We start from the raw sequence: 21,274 nt of genomic DNA on the forward strand, positions 1-21,274 counted from the left end.
TTATAGAGGTTTATAAAATTATGAGAGGCATGGATAGGATAAATAGACAAAGTCTTTTCCCTTTGGGGCCGTGCGGGGGAGGGGGAGTCCACAACGAGAGGGCATTGGTTTAGGGTGAGAGGGGAAAAATTTAAAAGGAACCTGAGGGGCAACCTTTTCACACAGAAGGTGGTGCGTGTATGGAATCAGCTGCCAGAGGAGGTGGTAGAGGCTGGTACAATCACAACCTTTAAAAGGCATCTGGATGGGTAAAGGAATAGGAAGGGTTTAGAGGAATATGGGTCAAATGGGACTATTTAGGATACCTGGTCAGCATGGATAAGTTGGACTGAAAGGTTTGTCTCCATGCTGTACATCTCTATGACCCTATGAATGAGATGGTAAACAGTGTATGTTTACTGTTGCTTGCTTAAAATCTTTGCGTTCACAAAGCACCTTTCTTGCAAATTGACTGCCACATCTTGCAACAGCGAGTACTCTTCAAAAGGTATTCCAGTAGTTATAGAGTGCTTTGGAACATCCTGGAGTCATGAGAGGTGTTATATAAATGCAAACCTTTAATGTCAGCTCCTTCAGAACATTATTACCTCAAATTCTGTTCTTCTCCTGCAGAATAGTGAGTTTGATATGAGTTGCATTGTTCGATCAGCTGACAGTCCTTTACCTTATACCCATTAGTCGGCTGAGCTGACATTTCCCAATGAGTTGGAATGACTGTACTTTGAGCTGCTTCATCTTTGACCTCGTTGTTGCTGTAAGAGGGAGACAGCAGTTCACTGAAAGACCTTTTCAAGATAACCGTCAAAAGCCTGTCACAGGCTGCATGCTGTTCCACACAGGATACATGGTGTTTGGGTCATTGCTGTACATTGTAACATGTGTAAACAGGGCAATGACACCCAACACCTTGAACCTGTTTTGCCATTCAGTCAAATTGTGATTGGGGGTCACAGCTCAAATTTACTTCTCCACCTTATTGCTCCAAATCACTTCCTGATTGAACATCTGTACATCCCAATCATGAAAGCAGCAATTAGCTTCTACAGCCCTTTGGCAGAGGGAATCCCAGATTTCCCCCATTAGCCCGTGCATGAAACAGTGCTACCTGACTCCTCCTACCTGGCCCAGCTTTTAATATTTGAATTGTTTAGGGATCTAATGTCAGGTTGTCCATTTTCATTGCTTTTTAGAGACCGGTACAACGGAACAGATTGCAAGAGGTCACTTCAGAGGTCAGTGTCTGGAATCACATGTAAGTCAGATCAGTCAAGGATGGCAGCTTCTTTCTCTGAAGGGGATTAGTGAACCAGGATGTGTTTTTAACGACAATCATCATTGTCATCGTTAGACTCTTTCATTCCAGATTTTTATTGAATTCAAATTACATCATCAGCCATGGCAGGATTTGAACCCAGGTTCCCAGAATATTACCTGGGTCTCTGGAGCACTAGTCAAGCACCAAAACCATTAGGCTATTTCCCTCATAGCTTACTCTGCCTGCATGCTAACTGTCAGTGTTCCTGGTATGGTACACCCAAGTCTTGTTGGACATCAACATTTCACAGTTTTAACAAAGTATTCAATGTTTCCATTCTTAGGACCAAAGTGAGTAACCTCACACTTCCCCACATTACACTGCACTGCCATCTTGGTGCCTGCTCACTTAATTTGTCCCCTTTCAGTCTCTAGGTATCCTCCCCACAGTGTACCTTACAGATTAACCTCCAGGATACTGCAAGCAACCCAGGAGAAACAAAATGGTGGCAACATGAAAATAAATGATGTTTTCTCTATTTTATACATTTGTTCATTAATTATAAAAACAAGGGAACACAGGAGGAAGGCTGTTGTGATTGATTGCCAAGGTTCATTCAATTGGGTGATGAGCAATTTATCCACCTTCCAGTTGGTGTAGGAAGGGAGGGCTCTGTGATGATGGACATGTTCAAGAACCAATGGTGACAGCATGGGCAGTCATGTGATGATATCTATAAATATATCCAAATACAGTCGGCAAACTTACCAGGGGCATGGAGGAGGGATCTCACAGCACAGTGGTAGTATTCCTACCTCTGGGCCAGCAGGATCAGATTTAAGTCCCACTTGTTCCAGAGGTGTGTACTAATGAGTAGATCAGAAAATAGCTAGCAGGGACATCAGGCAATTCATTGCCACCTTGGAGGTTTAACTACTCTTACTGATGGGGACAGCTCCATTCATTTGTATAAGGATGGGGCAAACACGAACAAAAAGAATACGCAAGAGAAAGAGGTTGTTGGATATACCTACAAAGATCAGAGTTGAGATTAAGGGACCACAAGACTCAGCTTTTGGCTCAGAATTGATAGTTCAGAAAGTATAAAGTTGGGCATTTATGTTTGCAATTTGCACCTCTCTTGCAAGGGCATTGGAACAGAACTGAAGGAACAGTCTGATATCAATTGTACGCCAGTTGGTGGGAGCATACCGACTACTCTGTGCTATATTGATCTCTGTACTTAGGAAACAATATACTTGATTTGGAGATAACAGTGAAGGTTCATTCAATTGGTTCTTGGGATGAGGGAGTTTTTCCTATGATGAGAAGCTGAGTTAATTAGACCTATCTGCCACAGGAAGTGGTGGAGGCTGGTACAATTGCAGCATTTAAAAGGCATCTGGATGGGTATATGAATATGGACCAAGTGCTGGCAAATGGGACTAGATTAGGTTCGGACATCTGGTCGGCATGGATGTTCTCTAGAGTTTAGAAGAATGAATGATGATTCATTGAAACGTAACAGATTCTGAAGGGGCTTGATACTAAGAAATCACTGACCCCCACACCTCCCTGGTTGGGGAACCTGGGACATAGGGGCACAATTACAGAAAAGGGGGCCCATTATGAAGGATTGAGATGAGGAGTAATTACTTCAGAGGCTTGTGAATGTTTGGAAGTGGCTTCCCCCGAGGGTTGGGGTTGCTCCATCGGTGAATATTAAAGGCTGAGACTGACAGATATACGGTCTATCAGGGAACCAAGGATAAGAGTCACAGGCAGGAAAGTGGAGATGGTGGAAAGGTGAGGATATCAAGCGACGACAATGGGGCGAACATTTTAGGATTTTATTCGAGGTTCAAGCCGTTGGGGATTTGGGAGCCAATGTAGGTCAGAATATCGCGGGAAAGTCACCAGCTTCTGGGAAGGATGTGTGGTCTCCAATGGGATTGATGGGAAGGGGTCTGTAGGCGGGAGATTGGGAGCCTTTGGGGAAGGGACTGTGTTTGGTGGGGGGTTGGGGTTTCAGTGTGAGTGACTGTGGGTTAGGGAGGGTGGAATGTCTGAGTGACTATTGTGGGTGAGGGGGCTGTGTATGTGTGTGTGTGTGTGTGTGTGTGTACGTGTGTGCGTACGTGTGTGTGTGCGTGTATATGATTATTGGGGAAGTTTCTGTGAGTGGTTGTGGGGTCAGTTTTGGAAGTTACCCAGGAATCAGAGCTGGGGTTATTCCTCCTAACCTTTCCTGGCTCACTATTGCAGGAATACTTTAAACCTTCTGAAGTCCCTGACTCTCCCTAGGAGGTGGGGAATTTTTCGGAGGGATCCAGGTTCTGGGTACTTGCCCATCGGTACTTCCCAGGCAATTCCCTGATAGACAATGCATCGGGAATACCACACGGTCCCAAGGCAGGTCTCTTCAGGTACACGGAATCTCCAGCTGTCAGGGGATATTCCAGCATGTGTGTCAGTACCTGTACATCCGCCTTTCCATTTCCTGATCGGACACAAACCGAGGTCTTCTCCGGACTTCCCTGCACGTTCCGAGGACCATGTTCATCTGAATCATTGCTGAACAAGAAGTAAAATAATGCCGCCATTTTAACCCATGCACAAAAATCTTACAAGCAAATACTTCAGCTGCTAAACAGAAAGTGTCAAAGTAAACAATCTCCAAGAAAACACAACCCTGTGTCTCACCCTGCTTTAGGCTCAGTGTATAACTGCCTTTTGTTTTTTTTTGGCTGGAGATTTGGTACAATGGTAAGCTTCCAGCTTGCCAGGTTTCCAGTGATTGGTTTACTTTTCAGGTTTTGCCAGTTCGGCTGTGGACACTTTCACGTGTGAAACGGGACTAGTTTATTCCGTGAGAACAGAGTAGGCACTTTGCTGAGGACCTGGTGACACCAACATGTGTTCTCAGCCACCATATTGAGGCCCTTTGACTGATTTCCGCCACCAATTTTCTGCTCACAACCTGACGTCTCTCACTGCCCTTGTATGTCTGAGCCTCTTTACTTTGTACCAGAAAACATCAAAAGGTGGTGGTTCAGTGGACGTTACTCTCGCCTCTAAGTCAGAAGGTTATGGGTTCAGGCCCCAACCCAAAGGCTCGGGTTGACATGCCTGTGAAAGTTATAGTCAACTTGCCTTTCAATCCTGCCAAGACACACAAGTGCCCAGTAAAGTTCCAACTACAGTTAGCATCCCGACAGTGTCGAAACAGGCCATCAAGTCCACACTGACCATCCTAAAAGCAGTCTACTCAGACCTACCTGCATCTCCTACAGTTAATCTGCCTAGCTTGCACATCCTTGGACAGGATTGGTAATTTAGCACAGCCAATTCATCTGACCTGCATATCTTTGGTCTGAGGGAAGAAACCGGAGCACCTGAAGGAAACCCATGGGGAGAGTGTGCAAACTCCAGACAGAAATATGCCCGAGGCTGGAATTGAACCTGGGTCCCTAGCACTGTGAGGCAGCAGTGTTAACCAATGAGCCACCATGCCATCCAATTTGGGTACTAAAATTCAGCTTGATACTTTAGCACAGCGGTAAGGGAGTGCTGCACTGTCGGAGAAGCAGCCTTTCAGACGACATGATGAACCAAGGTTTCATCTGCCCCCTGAGGAGAATGGAAATGGCAGCATTCAAAGAAGAGCAAACATGTTCCTCCTGCTGTCCTGGTCAATTAATATCAGAAAAGGAGATATGCTGATGGAAGTAGATTTGCTCATGGGACTTTACTGTGCACACATTGCTGTGTTTCCTACATTAGAACAGCACTTTAGGGGCTGTAGAGTGTTATGGGATACTCTGGCCCATGCAAAAGGCACACTTGATTAATGCAAACCCATTCTCATGCTTTAAAATAAATACTAAGCTTGAAAGGGGTGGCATAGTGTCTCAGTGGTTAGTATTGCTGCCTCATAGCACAAAGGACCTGGGTTCAATTCCACCTTCAGACTACTATCTGTGTGAAGTTTACCCATTCTCCCCGTATGGGTTTCCCCCTATAGTCCAAAGATGTGCAGGTTAGGTGCATTAGCCATGGGAAATGCAGGGTTACAGTGATAGGGTATGGGGGTGGGATGCTCTTCAGAGGGTTGGTATGGACTTGATGGGGTGAATGACCTGCTTCCACACTGTAAGGATTCTATGATCTATTCTTAAAAGTCCCTCATTGAGTATGGGAGTTGGGAATGTCATGTTGAGGTTGTGCAGGACGTTGGTGGGGTACTGTATCCAGTTCTGATCGCCCTGCTATAGGAAGGACACAATTAAATTGGAGAGGGTTCAGGAGTGGATGGCTTGAGCTATAAGGATAGGCTGGGATATTTTTCCCTGGAGCATAAGAGGTTGAGGGGTGACCTTATAGAGGTTTATAAAATCATGAAGGGCACAGATAAGGTGAATAGCAAAGGTCTTTTCCCTAGGGTGGAGGGAGTTCAAAACTAGGGGGTGTACTTTTAAGGTGAGATGAGAAAGATTTAAAAGGGACCTCAGGGGAAACGTTTTCCAAACAGAGTAGTTTGTATGTGGGAAGAACTGCTAGAGGACGTGTTAGATGTGCGTACAGTTACAATGTTTACATTTGGGTAAGTACATGAACAGGAAAGGTTTGGAGGGAAAAGGGGCACACACAGGCAGATGGGACTAGTATAGTTTGGGAAACTTGGTCAGCATGGACAAGTTGGACTGAAGGGCCTGCTTCTGTGCTGTATGACTCTATGACACTTGGTGAACTGGATGTGAGTTCCTCCTCACAGTGGAGTGGCCGTACCTTCAAAGTCCACCATGTAGCGATGATTGTCGACCTGGAATACTGCTTTATCTTTGCTGTCCACCAAGTACAGGTTCTCCAGAACAGTCGATGTGACTGAGGAAACAGCACTTGAACTTCCCTGTCAGATCACAACACCAGAGGTCAGGCCAATGGCCAACTGAAAGCCAAAAGACAGTGGGCATAGTGCAAAACAGAACAAAAAATGCTGGAGTCAGGCTGTGGAGAGATAAACAGCCCAATATTGCTGCACATTTGAAAGGAAGATTAACATTTATGAGTTGTTAAGCCAGTGGAAGGTGGCAGGAAGAAATTAAAGCTTTGGGAGAGGCTCAGAGAAGATTAAATAACAAAATATTTCCTGGTGCAGCAGCAAAGAGAATAGGAACAGATAGAATAAAGAAAGGTCACGTCCAAATGAAGTGTGAATTGGTACATTAGTAAAAAACCTGAGTGCAACATAAAGGCAGAAAGAAACAACACACAAGACCAAATCAACAGGACTATTGTTGTACTAACGTGAGGAGAAATTCCTTCACCCGGAGAGTGTAACTCTCTACCACAGAAAATAGTTGAAGTCAAAACATTGAATGTTTTAAAGATGGAGATAGAAATACACACCTAGGATTAAAGAGATCAAACAGTATGGGGAGAGAGCAGGGACAGATTACTGATCAGCCGTAATCACACCAAATGGTGGAGCAGGACTGCTCCTGCTCCTGTTTTCTGTATAAGAATGGTTCTTCCGTCAGATCCGAAAGGTTACATCTACAGTGGTCCACGTACATCGGCATAATCAGGAATGAAAACTGAGAGATTTACGAGTTGACTATCCAAATGAGAAACAAAGAACTTGAAAAGTTATTATCTCCATATTGTTAGCGAACTGTTCTCAACTGCCGCAGAAACACACTGATCAGAAAGTTAAAGGTGTGGCTTAAATTGTGAAGCAGGGGTTTCACTTCATGGGCAACTGGGGCTATTACTGAGGAAAGGCAGGAGCTGTTCCTTGAAATGGGTTTTACTTAAACCGGGTTGAGGTCAGCGTCCTGGTGAATTGAATTAGAGCAGCACATCGGACTTTTAACAAAGAAGAGTTGGACGGTGGAAGTAGATAGGAGTAAGGTTAAAGCCAAAGGTCCAGGGTAGAGAGTGGTTTGAGTGTAAATAAGCAGAGCTGGTCAGGGAGGGGCACTGAGAGTAACAAACAGACTTGGGCATTAGTGACGAGGTTGACATCAGGGAAAAAACGTGGACGAGGTGAAAGTTAGACGAACTATATCTGAGTGTGAAAAGCATTCACAATAAATTAATAGCATGTAGACAATAATAGATCACTGAAAGGATATAAAAAGAAGGTAGGTAGATCTTTGAAATATCGGGGAGTTGAGGATCATAAATGAGTTGACATGAAACAGGAGTTGGGGCCTGGCGACAATCAGCCATGGTGTTGTTGAATGGCAGGGCAGGGCTGAGGGACCAAATGGCCTATACCTGCTCCTATTTCTTTTGCGCTTGATAGGATTGCTCACTAAGTGATCAAGGTGTTGAACTTTTTCCTTTATTTTTCTACTGAATACAGGAAGGACTGTAATGTTAACTTACAACATCATTTTTCTACTTATACCAAGAACATAGCATAGTGGCACAGTGGTTAGCACTGCTGCCTCACAGCGCCAGAGACCCGGGTTCGACTCCCGCCTCAGGCGACTGACTGTGTGGAGTTTGCACATTCTCCCCGTGTCTGCGTGGGTTTCCTCCGGGTGCTCCGGTTTCCTCCCACAGTCCAAAAATGTGCAGGTTAGGTGAATTGGCCATGCTAAATTACCCGTAATGTTAGGTGTAGGGGAATGGGCCTGGGTGGGTGCGCTCTGGAGGGTCGGTGTGAACTTGTTGGGCCGAAGGGCCTGTTTCCACACTGTAAGTAATCTAATCTAAAAACAATTGTAATGCTTTACTTTATGTTACCATCTGTACCTAGGTACCTTTGTACCTAAGATGGTGCCATGTGTGGCGACATTGTACACTCTTCACTGTACATCTATTCTAGAGTACACATGACAATAAAGTAAATCAAATTAAATCAAATCAAGGCTGGTGAATTAAATATTCGCGGCTTCTTAACTTTAGGAGAGATTAACATAATGGAAAAGGAGGGATGGGTAACTGCGATAATAAAGATTGGAACAAAGACCATACAGAGGAAGGATTTAGCTCAACATCTGAAGAAGCAAAGCCACTCAGGTGCAGCCAAGGCATAGCAAGAGGCAGAAAGCATTAGTTGGAGATGGGGGGATGGGAAGGGTGGGGGCGTGGAATAGCTGAAATCTTCATTAGCAAACCAGATCTGTAGGAATAACACAGCAGTTGAGTTCATTCGTACAAGGTAGCTTTCTGGAGCAGTACATCGAGGAACGAACTATGGAACAACCCAAAACCGATCAGTTCTGACGAAGGGTCACCGGACCCGATACGCTAACTCTGGTTTCTCTCCACAGATGCTGCCAGACCTGCTGAGCTTCTCCAGCAATTCCTGTTTCTAATATGGAACAAGCTGCTTTAGTATTGTGTGATGAGAAAGGTTAATACCTAAACTTGTACTAAAGGGGCTTCTAGGGAAAAGTGACTATTATCTGATATCAAGATTGAGAGTGAATTAATTGTGTTTGAAATTAGAGTCTAAGAAAGGAAATTATGTTGATCCGTGGGGTGAATTAGCGTTGATGTTGATTCGGAAACTACACTTGAAGAAATGACAGTTTACAAGCAATGGTGAGTATTTAAAAAAAGAATAATCAATTTGAAATCTTGGCACTAGTGTATGGTCCTTTAGAGCATGAAAAGGGCCTTAATTGTCTAACCATGACTAACAAGAGGGTGAAAATAGTATTGGATCAAAATTGTGTAATTTACCAGGAAGAGGAGTAAACCTGAGGTTGGGGGAGATTTTAGAATAAATCAGGAATAAACAGTGAATTTGACAGTAAATTAGCAAAATACAAGGAAAATTGTTATATTTTCTATAGATACATTAATAGGCAAGTGAGGTAAGTGAAAATAAATAGGGACTTATCAGAGGCAGATACAGGTGAAGTTACAATGGGAAACAGTAAAATGGCTGACACAAAATCTTGCTTCTTCTTCATAATAAAAGATGCAAAATCAATTCTGGAGTTTATGAGTAACCAATGAGGAACTTAAAGATGTCAGTCTGAGTAAAGCAATAGTACTATGGATTTTTAATAAGACTAAATGACAACAAATTCCCCAGACTTGACCACCAGGGTTTAAAAAAGGGAGCAAAAGAGATAGTGGGTGTATTGGTCATGATCTTTGAGAATTTAATAGCTTTTAAAACAGTTCCCTTTAAGCACTGAAAGTAGGATAAGTTGACCCCATTATTTAAGTTAAGGAGTTTCAGAAACCTGGAGACATCGGGCAATGAGAAGATCTATTACTGAGTCAAAAGAGCACTTTAAAAAAAGTCATAAAATGATTCAGCAAAGTCATCTGCTGCTGGGCCGATTTGGTGAGTGCAGAAGCATATTGTGCTGTGACCATGAAGGAAATGGCTTTACTCCGTGGCTCAGTGGGGAGCACATTTGCTTTGGAATTGCAAAATTCTGGGTTCAAGTCCAAGTCCAGGGCTTGAGCACAAAAGTTCAAGTCAGACACTCAGTGAGAGGGCACTGCAATGTTGGTGATTCCACCTTTTGAATGATTCACTAAACTGAGGCCTCCATCTACTTGGACGAATTTAAAAGATCCTGTGGTATATTTCTAAGAATAACAAGGGCGAGATCCCTTGTCAAGATTACTCAGCAGGTCTGGCAGCCTTCACAGACCCTACCTGACCTGGTGAGTAACTTCAGCCTCATCGGTTTGTATTCCAGGTTTCAATATTCTGCTTTTTGAGCTATCCCCGGCTAACCTTCAATCAACATTACAGAAACAGGTTATCTGGATGTTATAGCAGTGCCTTTTGTGGGAGATTGCTGTGCACAGATTTCGCTGCCACATTTCCTACCCATTACTGCAGTGTCTAAATTTCAAAAGGATATCATTGGATGTCCCAAGCTTGTGAAAGTCAGGTCTTTCTTTTCTCTTTAGAAACAGACAAGTATTTACTGAGGGTCTTACTCGTAAAATGGATCATAGGAAACCAGGATATAGTGTATTTGGATGTTCATAAAACCTTCAAAAAGGTGCCATCACCAACAAGGCTAACATCTCTTGCCAACCCATTGATGGGCTGTGAGTAGATGGTAGCCCAGCTCCTTGAATCACTACAGACCGTAATAATTTAGAAGTGCTTTAACTCGGACTGAGTGGCAACGAAGGCATGGTCATATTTGTTCAAGTTGGGATCGTGTGTGAAGGTGTCTCAATGTCTTTTTTGAAATGTAAAGCTCATAGGTTTGAAAACAGCCTTGGTGAGTTGCAGCAGTGCACTGTGTAGTGCTGCTATTGTGCACTAGTGGTGGAGAGAGGGGATGGTTCTGAAGGCAGAAGGAGTGCTGATAAATCGGGCTGCTTTTCCCAGGTGCCAGGCTAGAGAAGCTGGAGAGGCAAGTGGAGAGTCACATAGTCTCCATATTACCAGCACGATACTGAAACCCTGGTGAAGGCACAACAAAGATTCACATGGATAATACGAGAACAGAAAAGTTACAATTATTGGCAAAAACTGAACAGGCTAGAGTTTTTTTAAATCTGTAAGCAACAGGCTGGGAGGTGACCTGAGAGAGTTCTTTAGGACTATGAAGGGATTTGATAGGGTAAAGAGAGATGATATGTTCTCACACACTAGGAGAGTTCAATATTAGAGGAGAGAACTCGAGGATCATTAACAAATCTAATTCAATATTTAAGTCATTTGGCAGAGAACATTAACATAGACTAGTCTGGACCAGACGGGTCAAATGAGCTGTTTCTTTTGATATGGTCTATGTAATTCAACACAGGAAACCAGGAGCTCACCTGTTTGCCGTATTCAATCCATTCTGCGGCCTTAGCCTGCCAGTACCAAAGCCATTCAGTGGTTAAGGTGTAGTGCTGAGGTTTGGTGACGGATGAGACGGTGGACAGACGCCTCACCTTGTTCAAGTTGCTCGTCATGGTCATGAAATTAATGGCTGGGGGCCCAGCTCTGCCTCAGAAAATAAACAGACAATTCAGTTGTAATTTAAAGGAGAAAGTCAATTCTGATCGGACGTTATACTTGTGGGTATTACTGTGTATCAGCACCACAAAACAAACATTCCAGAAAGTTAACAATCACACAACACCAGGTTATAGTCCAACAGGTTTATTTGGAAGCACTAGCTTTCAGAGCGCTGCTCCTTCATCAGTATAAGATCGTATACAGTACTCCATAACCACCTGATGAAGGAGCGGCGCTCCGAAAGCTAGTGTGCTTCCAATTAAACCTGTTGGACTATAACCTGGTGTTGTGTGATTTTTAACTTTGTACACCCCAGTCCAACACCGGCACCTCCGAATCATTACAGAAAGCCTCACGCTGGGATGGAAATCAGCTGCAGCCTAAATATTAAGCTACTCAGGAGTAGCCCCAGCGCACGGATGCAGCTAAAGCTGAGGATGACTGAAAGCTAACACATCGTAGTGTGACGCCCCATGGTCCGTGGGTTCAACCCTCCGAAGGAAATGAGAGTGTAGATGGAAAGCAGTCACAGAACATCAAGGCCCCTTCAATACAAACAGCAATGATATCAGCCATGACGATATTAAATGACAGGAGTAGATGCAATCAGCTGTTCAGTTGGCTCCTTATTGATTTATCTGTTTTAGGTAGCATTGTTGAATTAGGTAGCATTAGGTAACATTGAGTAGTTGGCAAGAGGATGAGGAAACCACGAGGGATATGAACTCAGTTATCCTTCTATTAAAAGGCATGCAACTCCATTAAACAGGGGCTGACCATGTTTTCAGACTGGTTAACAAGACAGAATTGAGAAAAGGACAAACACAGAGGAAACAATTTGCACTGCTTAGCCTTTGTAAGTTTAGAACCCAGAGGGAGTAACTTGGTTTACACAGCAGGATGTTGTCATCTGGACAGCTCGGGTCTGAAGTGAGCAGGAAAGCAAATTCAATCAGGACCTTTGTAAGGGAATTGTCTAAATACAGAGGAACCTCGATTATCCAAATATTGATTTTCTGAATGTCGGATTATCCAAAGGAGGTTTCAAGGTCCCGCAAAGATGTTACATCAAAGAGGTAAGTGTATTTGATCTACCTGTACTGAAGAACATGTGAAAATCCTGGCAAAAACAAATACAAGCAGCTCAAGCATCAGCGACGGGATTTTTTTAGGTTAGGGTTGTTATACAGCCCTTTGCAGTGTTTTACAGGGTATTCCCATCACTTTACCAGGCTGTTCACGAATAAAATGGACGAAAACTAAACGCATGTGTAAGGGTGTGTTTATGTCTTTCTATCACGAGGCTGAGTTCCCGGAAACTGACAAATGCTCTTGTGATTGTCGAAGCTGTTGGCATTTCATACACAGTACAGTTTTTATGTGATGGTAAGGGTATAATCTTTCTCAGTTTAACCTGTAATTTGCAGAATTTAAAGATCAGTTTGTTTAAATAGTAGATTCATTAAAGTTATAGATTTAAACAAATTCTCTGGTCAAGCACAGCATTAGATCAGTATGATTTCCCTTATTTAAGGCCAAATCAATTATCTGAATAATCAATTATCCAAACAAAATAGTGCCCGCTCATCTCGTTCGGATAATCGAGGTTCCTCTGTACTGCAATACTACAGGGAATGAGCAGGGGAGAGCAACTCATTGGATGACTCTTTCAAGGAGCCAACACATGAAAAATAAGCCGAAAGGCCTCCCTCAGATACAAATAAAATGATTTTCAATTGAAACTAATTATCACATCATTTTCCTCACACAGCAAGTCGAGTTTGGGTGAGCACGTTGATAAACACAGGCAGCCCTGCGGAGGGGGCTCCTTGTAATGTTTGACTGCACTTCAAGATAATAGAATGTTGTCTCTCTACTTGTGTATGTTTATGTGAGGATGTGTGTGTGTCTCTCTACTTGTGTATGTTTATGTGAGGATGTGTGTGAGAGTGCACGTGTGGCTGACCACATGCACACATATAAGCGAGAGCATGGGTGTGAGAGAATGTGTGCATGTGTCACTATTTGTATTTTGTGTCTATGTTTGTACTTCTGAGAATGTACGAGTGCGTGTTTTTTTTCTTTATTCATTCGCGGGACTAGACCAGGTAAGGATGGCCGTTTCCCTCCCTAAAGGGCATGAGTGAACCAGATGGGTTTTTCCGACAATTGGCAATGGATCCATGGTCATGATTAGATTCTTAATTCCTGATATACTACTGAATTCAAATTCTACTATCTGCTGTGGTGGGATTCAAACCCAGGAACCCAGAACATTACCTGGATCAACAGTCCAGTGTTAACACCATAATAGTGTGTCTGTGTTCGTTCGTGCGCAAGAGGGAACATGAGAGTGCATATAAGAATGTGTGCGTATGAGTGTGTGGTGTGTGTATGTACGTAAAAGTGTGTGTTTCTGTTTATGTGTGTGAGAGAGAATGTGAGAGTGCATACGAGAATGTGTCAGCGTGTGTGTGTGTCTATGAGAATGTGTGTGTGTATGTGACAGGGTGTGAGAATGTGTGTGTGTCTGTCTATGAGTGTGTGTCTGTGATTAAGGTAATTTAAACGGTAGTGACATAACATCTTCGAAGTGAAGCAGCATTGGCTTTAGTGACTGGGAGGAGCTTAGGGAAACATTCAAAATTGCCCATCAAAGCTGTGCTGCACATGGCGTCCCAACATCTTAGTGATGAGGCAGAAAAGTGGCAGAGGAGGAAAGAAAAGGAAGCAAATCCTGTTCTGCATATCCCACTACCAGGTGGGACATCCTGCTCAAAGTGCCCAAAGACTTTCAGGTCGAGAATTAACTTGAATTTCAGGCTGATTAGCCTCAAATTCAAGGGATTGCCGACAACGACGGCCATTGTATCAGCTACAGACTTAAAGACACATTCCGGAACATTCAGCAGAAATACATTCATTTGAGAAGGAAAAATTCTTGGAGAAGAATGTGGCTAATTAAGAAAGTTTAAAAATTGAAAGAAAATTGAAAACAATGTGTCTCACTCAGCAAAGATTAGTTAGAAGGGTGAATAAAAAATGGAAAAATAATACTATAAAAACAGCTAAGAGTGAAAAAAAGAATAATAAAGGAGGGAGACATTAACAGTACAAGAGAAAGCCAGTGAGTAACATAAAATCAGATGGTAAGGGTTTCTACGCTCTATCATAGGTATTTAAAAAGAAGATTAAGTAAATTGAACTTTATACTTTGAGAGTTTATCTGGTGAATTAATAATGGGAAATAAGCAGATGGCAGATGAATTAATTTGTTTTGCATCTATTTTCACTGTAGATGATACACATACACACTCACATGCATACGGTTGGGAGGTAATCACCTAGTGATATTATGGTATTAACACTGGACTGTTGATCCAGGTAATGATCCAGGGTACCTGGGTTTGAATCCCACCACAGGAGATAGTAGAATTTGAATTCAATAGTATATCTGGAATTAAGAATCTAATCATGATAATATCCCAGAAATAAATGTAAACCAGAAAGTGAAAGGCAAGGAGGAACTTCAAACAATTACAGCCACCAAGAGCAGGGTACTGAAAAAAAGACTATTAGAACTGAAAGCTGACAGGTTCAGAGGTCTTGATGGACTGTATCCAAGAATCCTCAAGAAATTGAAGCAGATGGCATTGACATTCATTTTCTAAAAGTCCCCAGATTCCAGAAAGTTCTCATTGGTTTGAGAAATAGTCAATCTACTTCCTCTATTCAAGAACGGAGGAGGCAGAAAGCTGGAAACTGCAGGCAAGTTAGTTTAATATCTGCCAGAGAAATACTGGAGCCTATCATCAAGAAGGACATTCAGGGAAAATCTGATTGCAATCAGGCAGAGACAACATGGGGTTGTGAAAGTTGTCGCCTCTTTGTCTCATATGTTGAAATTCTTTGAGGATTTAGCAAACAGTGTAGATAAAGAGAAACCTGTCAGTGTGATGTCTTAGACTTCCAGAATGCATTTGACTAAGGTGTCACATCGAAAGGTGACTACACAAAGTAAGAGTTCATTGTTTAGGGTACAATGCATTATTAAGGACAGAAGATTGATTAGCTGACAGGAAACAGAGAGCAGTTGTGAACGGGTCATTTTCAGGTTGGCAAAACACATCGATAAAAGTGCAGAAAAGCCTTAACTATTTACAATTTATAGTACATCAAATAACCTGGATGTTGCTAAATTTGCTGATGTCAAAGATAGTTAGGAGAGTAAGTTGTTGAAAAAGACTTAAAGAGTCTGTAATAGGATATAGATGAAATCATAGAATCCCTATAGTGTGGAAACAGGCCATTTGGCCCAACAAGTCCACACTGACCCTCCAAAGAGTATCCCACCCTCACCCAAACCCCTACCCTATTACCCTACATTTCCCCTGACTAATGCATCCCTGAACACTATGGGCAATTTAACACAGCTAATTCACCTACACTACACATCTCTGGTCAATGGGAAGAAACCAGAGCACCCGGGGGAAACTGGTGCAAACATGGGGAGAATGTGCAAACTCCACACGGACAGTTGCATGAGGCTGGAATCGAACCCAGATCCCTGGAGCTGTGAGACAGCAGGGCTAACCACTAGCCGAATGGGCTAAACAATTGGCAGCTGAAGTGTAATGTGAGCAAGTGTGAACTTGTCAGGAAGAGTGGAAAAGGGGCAGGTTATTTACATGGATTGGGATCACAAAACTTGGAGATTCAGACAGATCCGGATACAAAAACATGAGCATGGGCCGCGATACCAGCTTGTGTTTGTGCTTCTGTCACCCCCTTTTCCTGGAGCAGGTTTGAGGACCTAGGTGGTGCAGGAAAACCAGAAGTGCATCTGAACAGAATGTTGTTGATTGCACAACAGTGATCAGGGAGAAGATACAATGCACACAGTTTGTAAGACCATTGGGAAGCGTGTGGATATAGGTCTTCAGCTGGCAAGATCTGAAAATGCTTTGCCTTTTCCCACCCAAGTACTTAATCAGCTATAGACCGGGGTGGAGCAGAATACAGCCTCCAACATTAAGCTTTTCAGAACTATCATCTTAGCCAAGAGCAATTATAGTGAATGATTGGAAAGACCAATGGGAATGTTGCTGTTTATTGCAAATGGAATGGAATATAAAAAATTGGCAAGTTTTGCTGTGGGTGTATAGAACACTGGTGAGACCACGTCTAGAGTACTGTGTTCAGTATTGGCTTCCCCATTTAAGAAAGGACATAATTATATTTGAAGCGGTTCAGAGAAGGTTAACTTGACTGATTCGTGGGATGAAGGGGTCATCTTATGAGGAAAGGTTGGACAGGCCGTACTTGTATTCACTAAAGTTAGAAAAATGCGAGGTGATCTTATTGAAACATACAAAATCCTGAGGAGATTTGACCAAGTGGATGCTGCAAGGATGCTTGCCCTCATGGGAGAGACTAAAACTAGGAATTACAGTTTAAAAGTAATGTTTAAAATATCCCACAGGATATTTTATTTTCTCTCTCTAGGGTTTGAGAGTCTGTGGAAGTCTCTTCCCCAGACAATAGGAGAGACAAACTCATTGAATATCTTTAAGGGCAAAGGTAGATAGGTTCTTGACTAACCAGGAACGTAAAGGGGCAGGCAGGATCAAGCAGGTTATTGAAAGGCGGAGTAGGCTTAAGGGATTAATTACCATCTCTTCTCAGTGTGTGTGTGTTGGTCTGACTGCTGACATCATGAGAGTAAGCAGTAGGATTGACACAGACAGAAGTTGTGACAATTTAGCAGTTAATACTAAGGTGACAAATAAAGGATTAGGCCACTTAGTACAATAGCATGCATAACACCGATATCATATCAAACATGCTGCCTTCAGTAAACAAACTGTAAGGTAAGCCTTTGGTTGCCTTGGTGATAGCAAAGAGACAAGCACCTCCCCACCTAGCAACAACCTGGTGTTTGAACTCTGAAACAAGGAATGCAATAGAAGTTCAGAATTCTCCCTTTGGTGACTTCCTGGATGGAACTCTGATTCTCCTGGAGGACAATTGGAAACCATTCCACACACTGGCTGTGTCTTGCATTGAGTTCTAAACATCCACATCACCTTTTCCACTGCTTCGGGCTGTTGGGAATCTTATTAGATTCAAGGAAGAACACTCTTCCCCCTTGTCAGCTGTGCTTCTGCGGCCACACTTCCACCTCAGACCAGCTCACACAAGCAGGTCAATGAATTAGGAACAGCAGTAGTCCCCTTCTCCATTCAATAAGATCCTTCACCTGATGAATGAGCATCACTCCGATAGCTTGTGGCTTTAAATAAACCTGTTGGACTAAAGCCGTGTAACCTCTGACTTTGTCCACCCCAATCCCACACTGGCATCTCCATATCAGTGAGATCATGGGTGATCTAATGATGCCACATTCCTGCCTACCCCGATAACCTTTCACACTCTTGTTTATCAAAACTCTTATCAATCTTTGCCTTAAAAATATTCAAGGACGTTGCTTTCAACACAATTTCAGGAGCAGCATTCCAAAGACACATAACCTTCTACGAGGAAAAGAAACTCCCCCTATCATTGGATAAAAGTAAATTACTGCGGATGTTGGAATCTGAAACCAAAAAAGAGAAAACGCTGGAAAATCTCAGCAAGTCTGGCAGCAAATGTAAGGAGAGAAAAGAGCTGATATTTTGAGTCTAACTGACCCTTTGTCAAAGCTTTGTCTGGCTTTGACAAAGGGTCAGTTAGACTCGAAACGTCAACTCTTTTCTCTCCTTACAGATGCTGCCAGACCTACTGAGATTTTCCAGCATTTTCTCTTTTTTGGCTCCCCCCATCATTGTCTCAAATGGGGAGCCCTTATGTGTAAACAATGGTCTCTTGTTCTAGATTCTCCCCCAACAGGAAACATCCTTTCCACATCCACCATTTAAATACCTCTCAGAAACTTAAGTGTGTCTTATTCTTCTAAGCTCCAGAGATATACACCAGCCTGTTTAACCCTTCCACATGAGACAAATACTGCCCATTCCAGGGATTAGTCCACTCAACCCTCTTTGAGCTGTTTCCATTAGAAGAACATCCTTCCTGACTAAAGTGACAGTACTCTATACAGTACACTGGATAGCAATACAGAAAACAGCAGCAGGAGTAGGCCATTCAGCCCTTCGAGTCTACTCTGCCGTTCAATATAATGATGGCTGATCATCCAACCCAGTAATCTGTTCTTGCTTTGTCCCCATACCCTTTGATCCTTTTAGTCCTAAGAATTATATCTAACTTCTTTATGAAAATATTCAATATTACAGCCTCAACCGAAGTCCGTGGCAGAGAACTCCCCCCCACTCTCTGGATGAAGAAATTTCTTCTCATCCCAGTCTTACCTCATATCCGTAAACTGACAGTCCTGGTTACTGGGATCATCTTCCTGCATTTACCCTGCACAGTCTTGTTAGAATTTTATTCTCATTCTTTTAAACTCCATTGAATATGGTCCTAACTGATCCAATCTCTCCACTTACATCAGTCCTGTCATCCCAGGAATCAGTCCAGTAAACTTACATTGCACTCTCTCCATTGCCAGAACAAACGTCCTCAGATGAAGAGACCAAAGCTACACACACACTGCTCCAGGTGTGAACGCACAATTGCAGCAAGACATCCCTGTTCCTGTACTTGAATCCTCTCGTTATGAAAGGCTAACATATCATTTGCTTTCTTCATAGTCTCTTGCACCTGCATGTTTACTTTTCAAGGACACCCAGGTCTCGTTGCATGTCCCTATTTCCCAATCTACCACCATTCAGATAATAATCCTCTTTATTGGCTTTGCTATCAAATTGGACAAACTTACATTTAACCACATTATGCCCACTCACTCAATCCGTCCAAACATGAAGCATCTCTGCATCCTCCTTGCACCACACCTTCTTGCCCAGCTTTTTGCCAACTGCAATCTTGGAGACATTGCATGTAGTTCCCTCATCTAAATCATTAATCTATGTTGTGAATAGCTGGGGTCCAAGCACTGATCCCTGCGGTACCCCCCACTATTCATTGGGTGACACTCAGAAAACGACCCGCCTTCTCTGCCAATTGGTTCTCCATCCATGTCCGTAAACCACCTCCAACCTCAAGCACTTGAATTTTAAATGCCAATATCTTATGTGAGACCTTGTCAGACACCTGCTGAAAGCCCAAATAAACAATATCTGCTGGCTCACCCTCATCAAATCTATTAGTTACATCCTTGCAAATTCCCAATAGATTTGTCAGGCACGATTTCCCTTTTATAAATCTATGCTGATTCTGTGCAAACCCGTCACTGTTTTAAGTGTTCTGTTATTAAATTTTTTTACAATGTACTCTAGTGTTTTCCTGATGGCAGCCTAGCCCGTTTATAGTATGCGTGTAGTCTCACTGTGTCCTGCATAACTGAAATCTCATAATGATAACATATTATTTTTTCTCCTATTTACTTGCCATTAGTGTCTATTAACCTTTTGAGATTCATGCACAAGGACACCCAGATTCCTCTACATCCCAAAGTTCTGCAATATCTCACCGCTTAGATAACATTCTTCTTTTATATGGTTCCTGTCAAAATGGAAAATTTCATATTTTCTCTCTATTTCTCATCGTTGCCCACTCATTTATCCATCTATATCCATTCAGGTTAAGGTTAGGGTTATGTCCTCTTCACAAATTACTGTACTCCCTATTTTTGTGTCAGCAGTAAATTTAGCAACTACACTTTTGGTGCCTGCATCCAATCATTTGTGTAAATTGGAAAAGTGTTGAGAGTCCAGGTACTGATCCCTGTGACACACCACTCAGCACATCGTGCGAACGAGAAAGTGACCCATTAATGCCTCCTCGGTTTCCTGCTAACTAGCCAATTTTTTATCCATGGTGAGCTTTGCCTGGTGATTGTAGTTTTCATGAATTCCTGCTCCCCTTCCATTTCCTGACTGACACCTATTTCTGGGATATTCCTTGCAGACTCTATAGTGAAGGCTGATGCAAGTTCAGTGGCTATGAAGCACTTTTCCAACTCCCCAAACACTGTTAGCCTTCATTGTAAGGAAGTGAAGGGAAAGTCACTGAGTTTTAGATCAAACTTTGACATGTACACCTCACGAAAGATGACATTTGCTTAACATCACAAACTGATAACATGGAAACTTAGCTGAACCCCATGACTTAGCATTTTATAACATTATACAATTAGAAGGTCCTTTGAGACCTCTCCCCTCACCTGAGGTATGGTGACCTTCAGGTTAAACCAACACCAGTTATCTCTCACTCTGTCTAATGAGAGAGCAGCCCTACGGCCTTCTGGGACCAAGGCAAAACCTAGTTGTACAAAACCAGAATCTCGCTGAAAAGAGAGATGTGTCCCTGAAATCTTCCCTCTTGCACTCATCAGGACAGATGCAAGAATGCCAAGTTTCAAACAATCACAACAATTTGCACTACAGGAGAAAAAGGGCTTAATTTGTTGGCAGGTATACTCTGGTTGGCCGAGGTATCGCACAGACAAAGAAATCGAACACCATTGGCTTCCTGAGCTCTTTCACCGTGCAGTCTTCATTACTGCGATCATTTGAAATTTGTTTGTCCTGACGAGTACAGCTTCAGAAACATGCCTTTCTTTTCAGCAAGAACATAGTAAATGCCATATTAAAACACTATATAACTATAGTGTGACATTTTATAGTAAGAACATACATAACATCACTTGTAAGATAAATAAAGATTTTACAATCAATAAGACAATAGGTGCAGGAGTAGGCCATTCTGCCCTTCGAGCCAGCAACACCGTTCATTATGATCATGGCTAAGACAGAAATTAAACCCAATAACTGGAGCTTGGATCAGAAAAGGTAAAGTCTTAGCCTACATCAAGTTTACCTGCCTATGGATTGGGGATTACAGTATTCCTTTTCAATCTTCTCCATGTCTGGGAGATCTTTCCATCCTTCCTCATAAACCTGCCATCGATAAGGAAGCCTGAAGTGCACCAGTTTACATCGATCTGTGTTGATCACAAAAATAGAGGTAATTTCAAATGAAGTTTGATG

The 21,274-nt window shown here is 42.6% G+C and overlaps 1 protein-coding gene across 1 annotated transcript in view; it reads right to left on the reverse strand.

Moving 5' to 3' along the window:
- Positions 1 to 21,274, reverse strand: part of LOC122551385 (protein mono-ADP-ribosyltransferase PARP12-like) — a 42,184-nt gene that overhangs the window by 6,410 nt on the left and 14,500 nt on the right. The window contains exons 5-9 of the mRNA XM_043693186.1: positions 21,105 to 21,228; positions 11,024 to 11,192; positions 6,044 to 6,164; positions 3,733 to 3,829; positions 665 to 752 (exon numbers count right to left, since the gene is read on the reverse strand). Coding sequence (XP_043549121.1) covers positions 665 to 752; positions 3,733 to 3,829; positions 6,044 to 6,164; positions 11,024 to 11,192; positions 21,105 to 21,228 — 599 coding nt within the window. The remainder of the gene's footprint in view (positions 1 to 664; positions 753 to 3,732; positions 3,830 to 6,043; positions 6,165 to 11,023; positions 11,193 to 21,104; positions 21,229 to 21,274) is intronic.

The sequence above is a fragment of the Chiloscyllium plagiosum genome, chromosome 7 (genome assembly GCF_004010195.1).
Source record: "Chiloscyllium plagiosum isolate BGI_BamShark_2017 chromosome 7, ASM401019v2, whole genome shotgun sequence".
NCBI classification, from domain to species: domain Eukaryota; kingdom Metazoa; phylum Chordata; class Chondrichthyes; order Orectolobiformes; family Hemiscylliidae; genus Chiloscyllium; species Chiloscyllium plagiosum.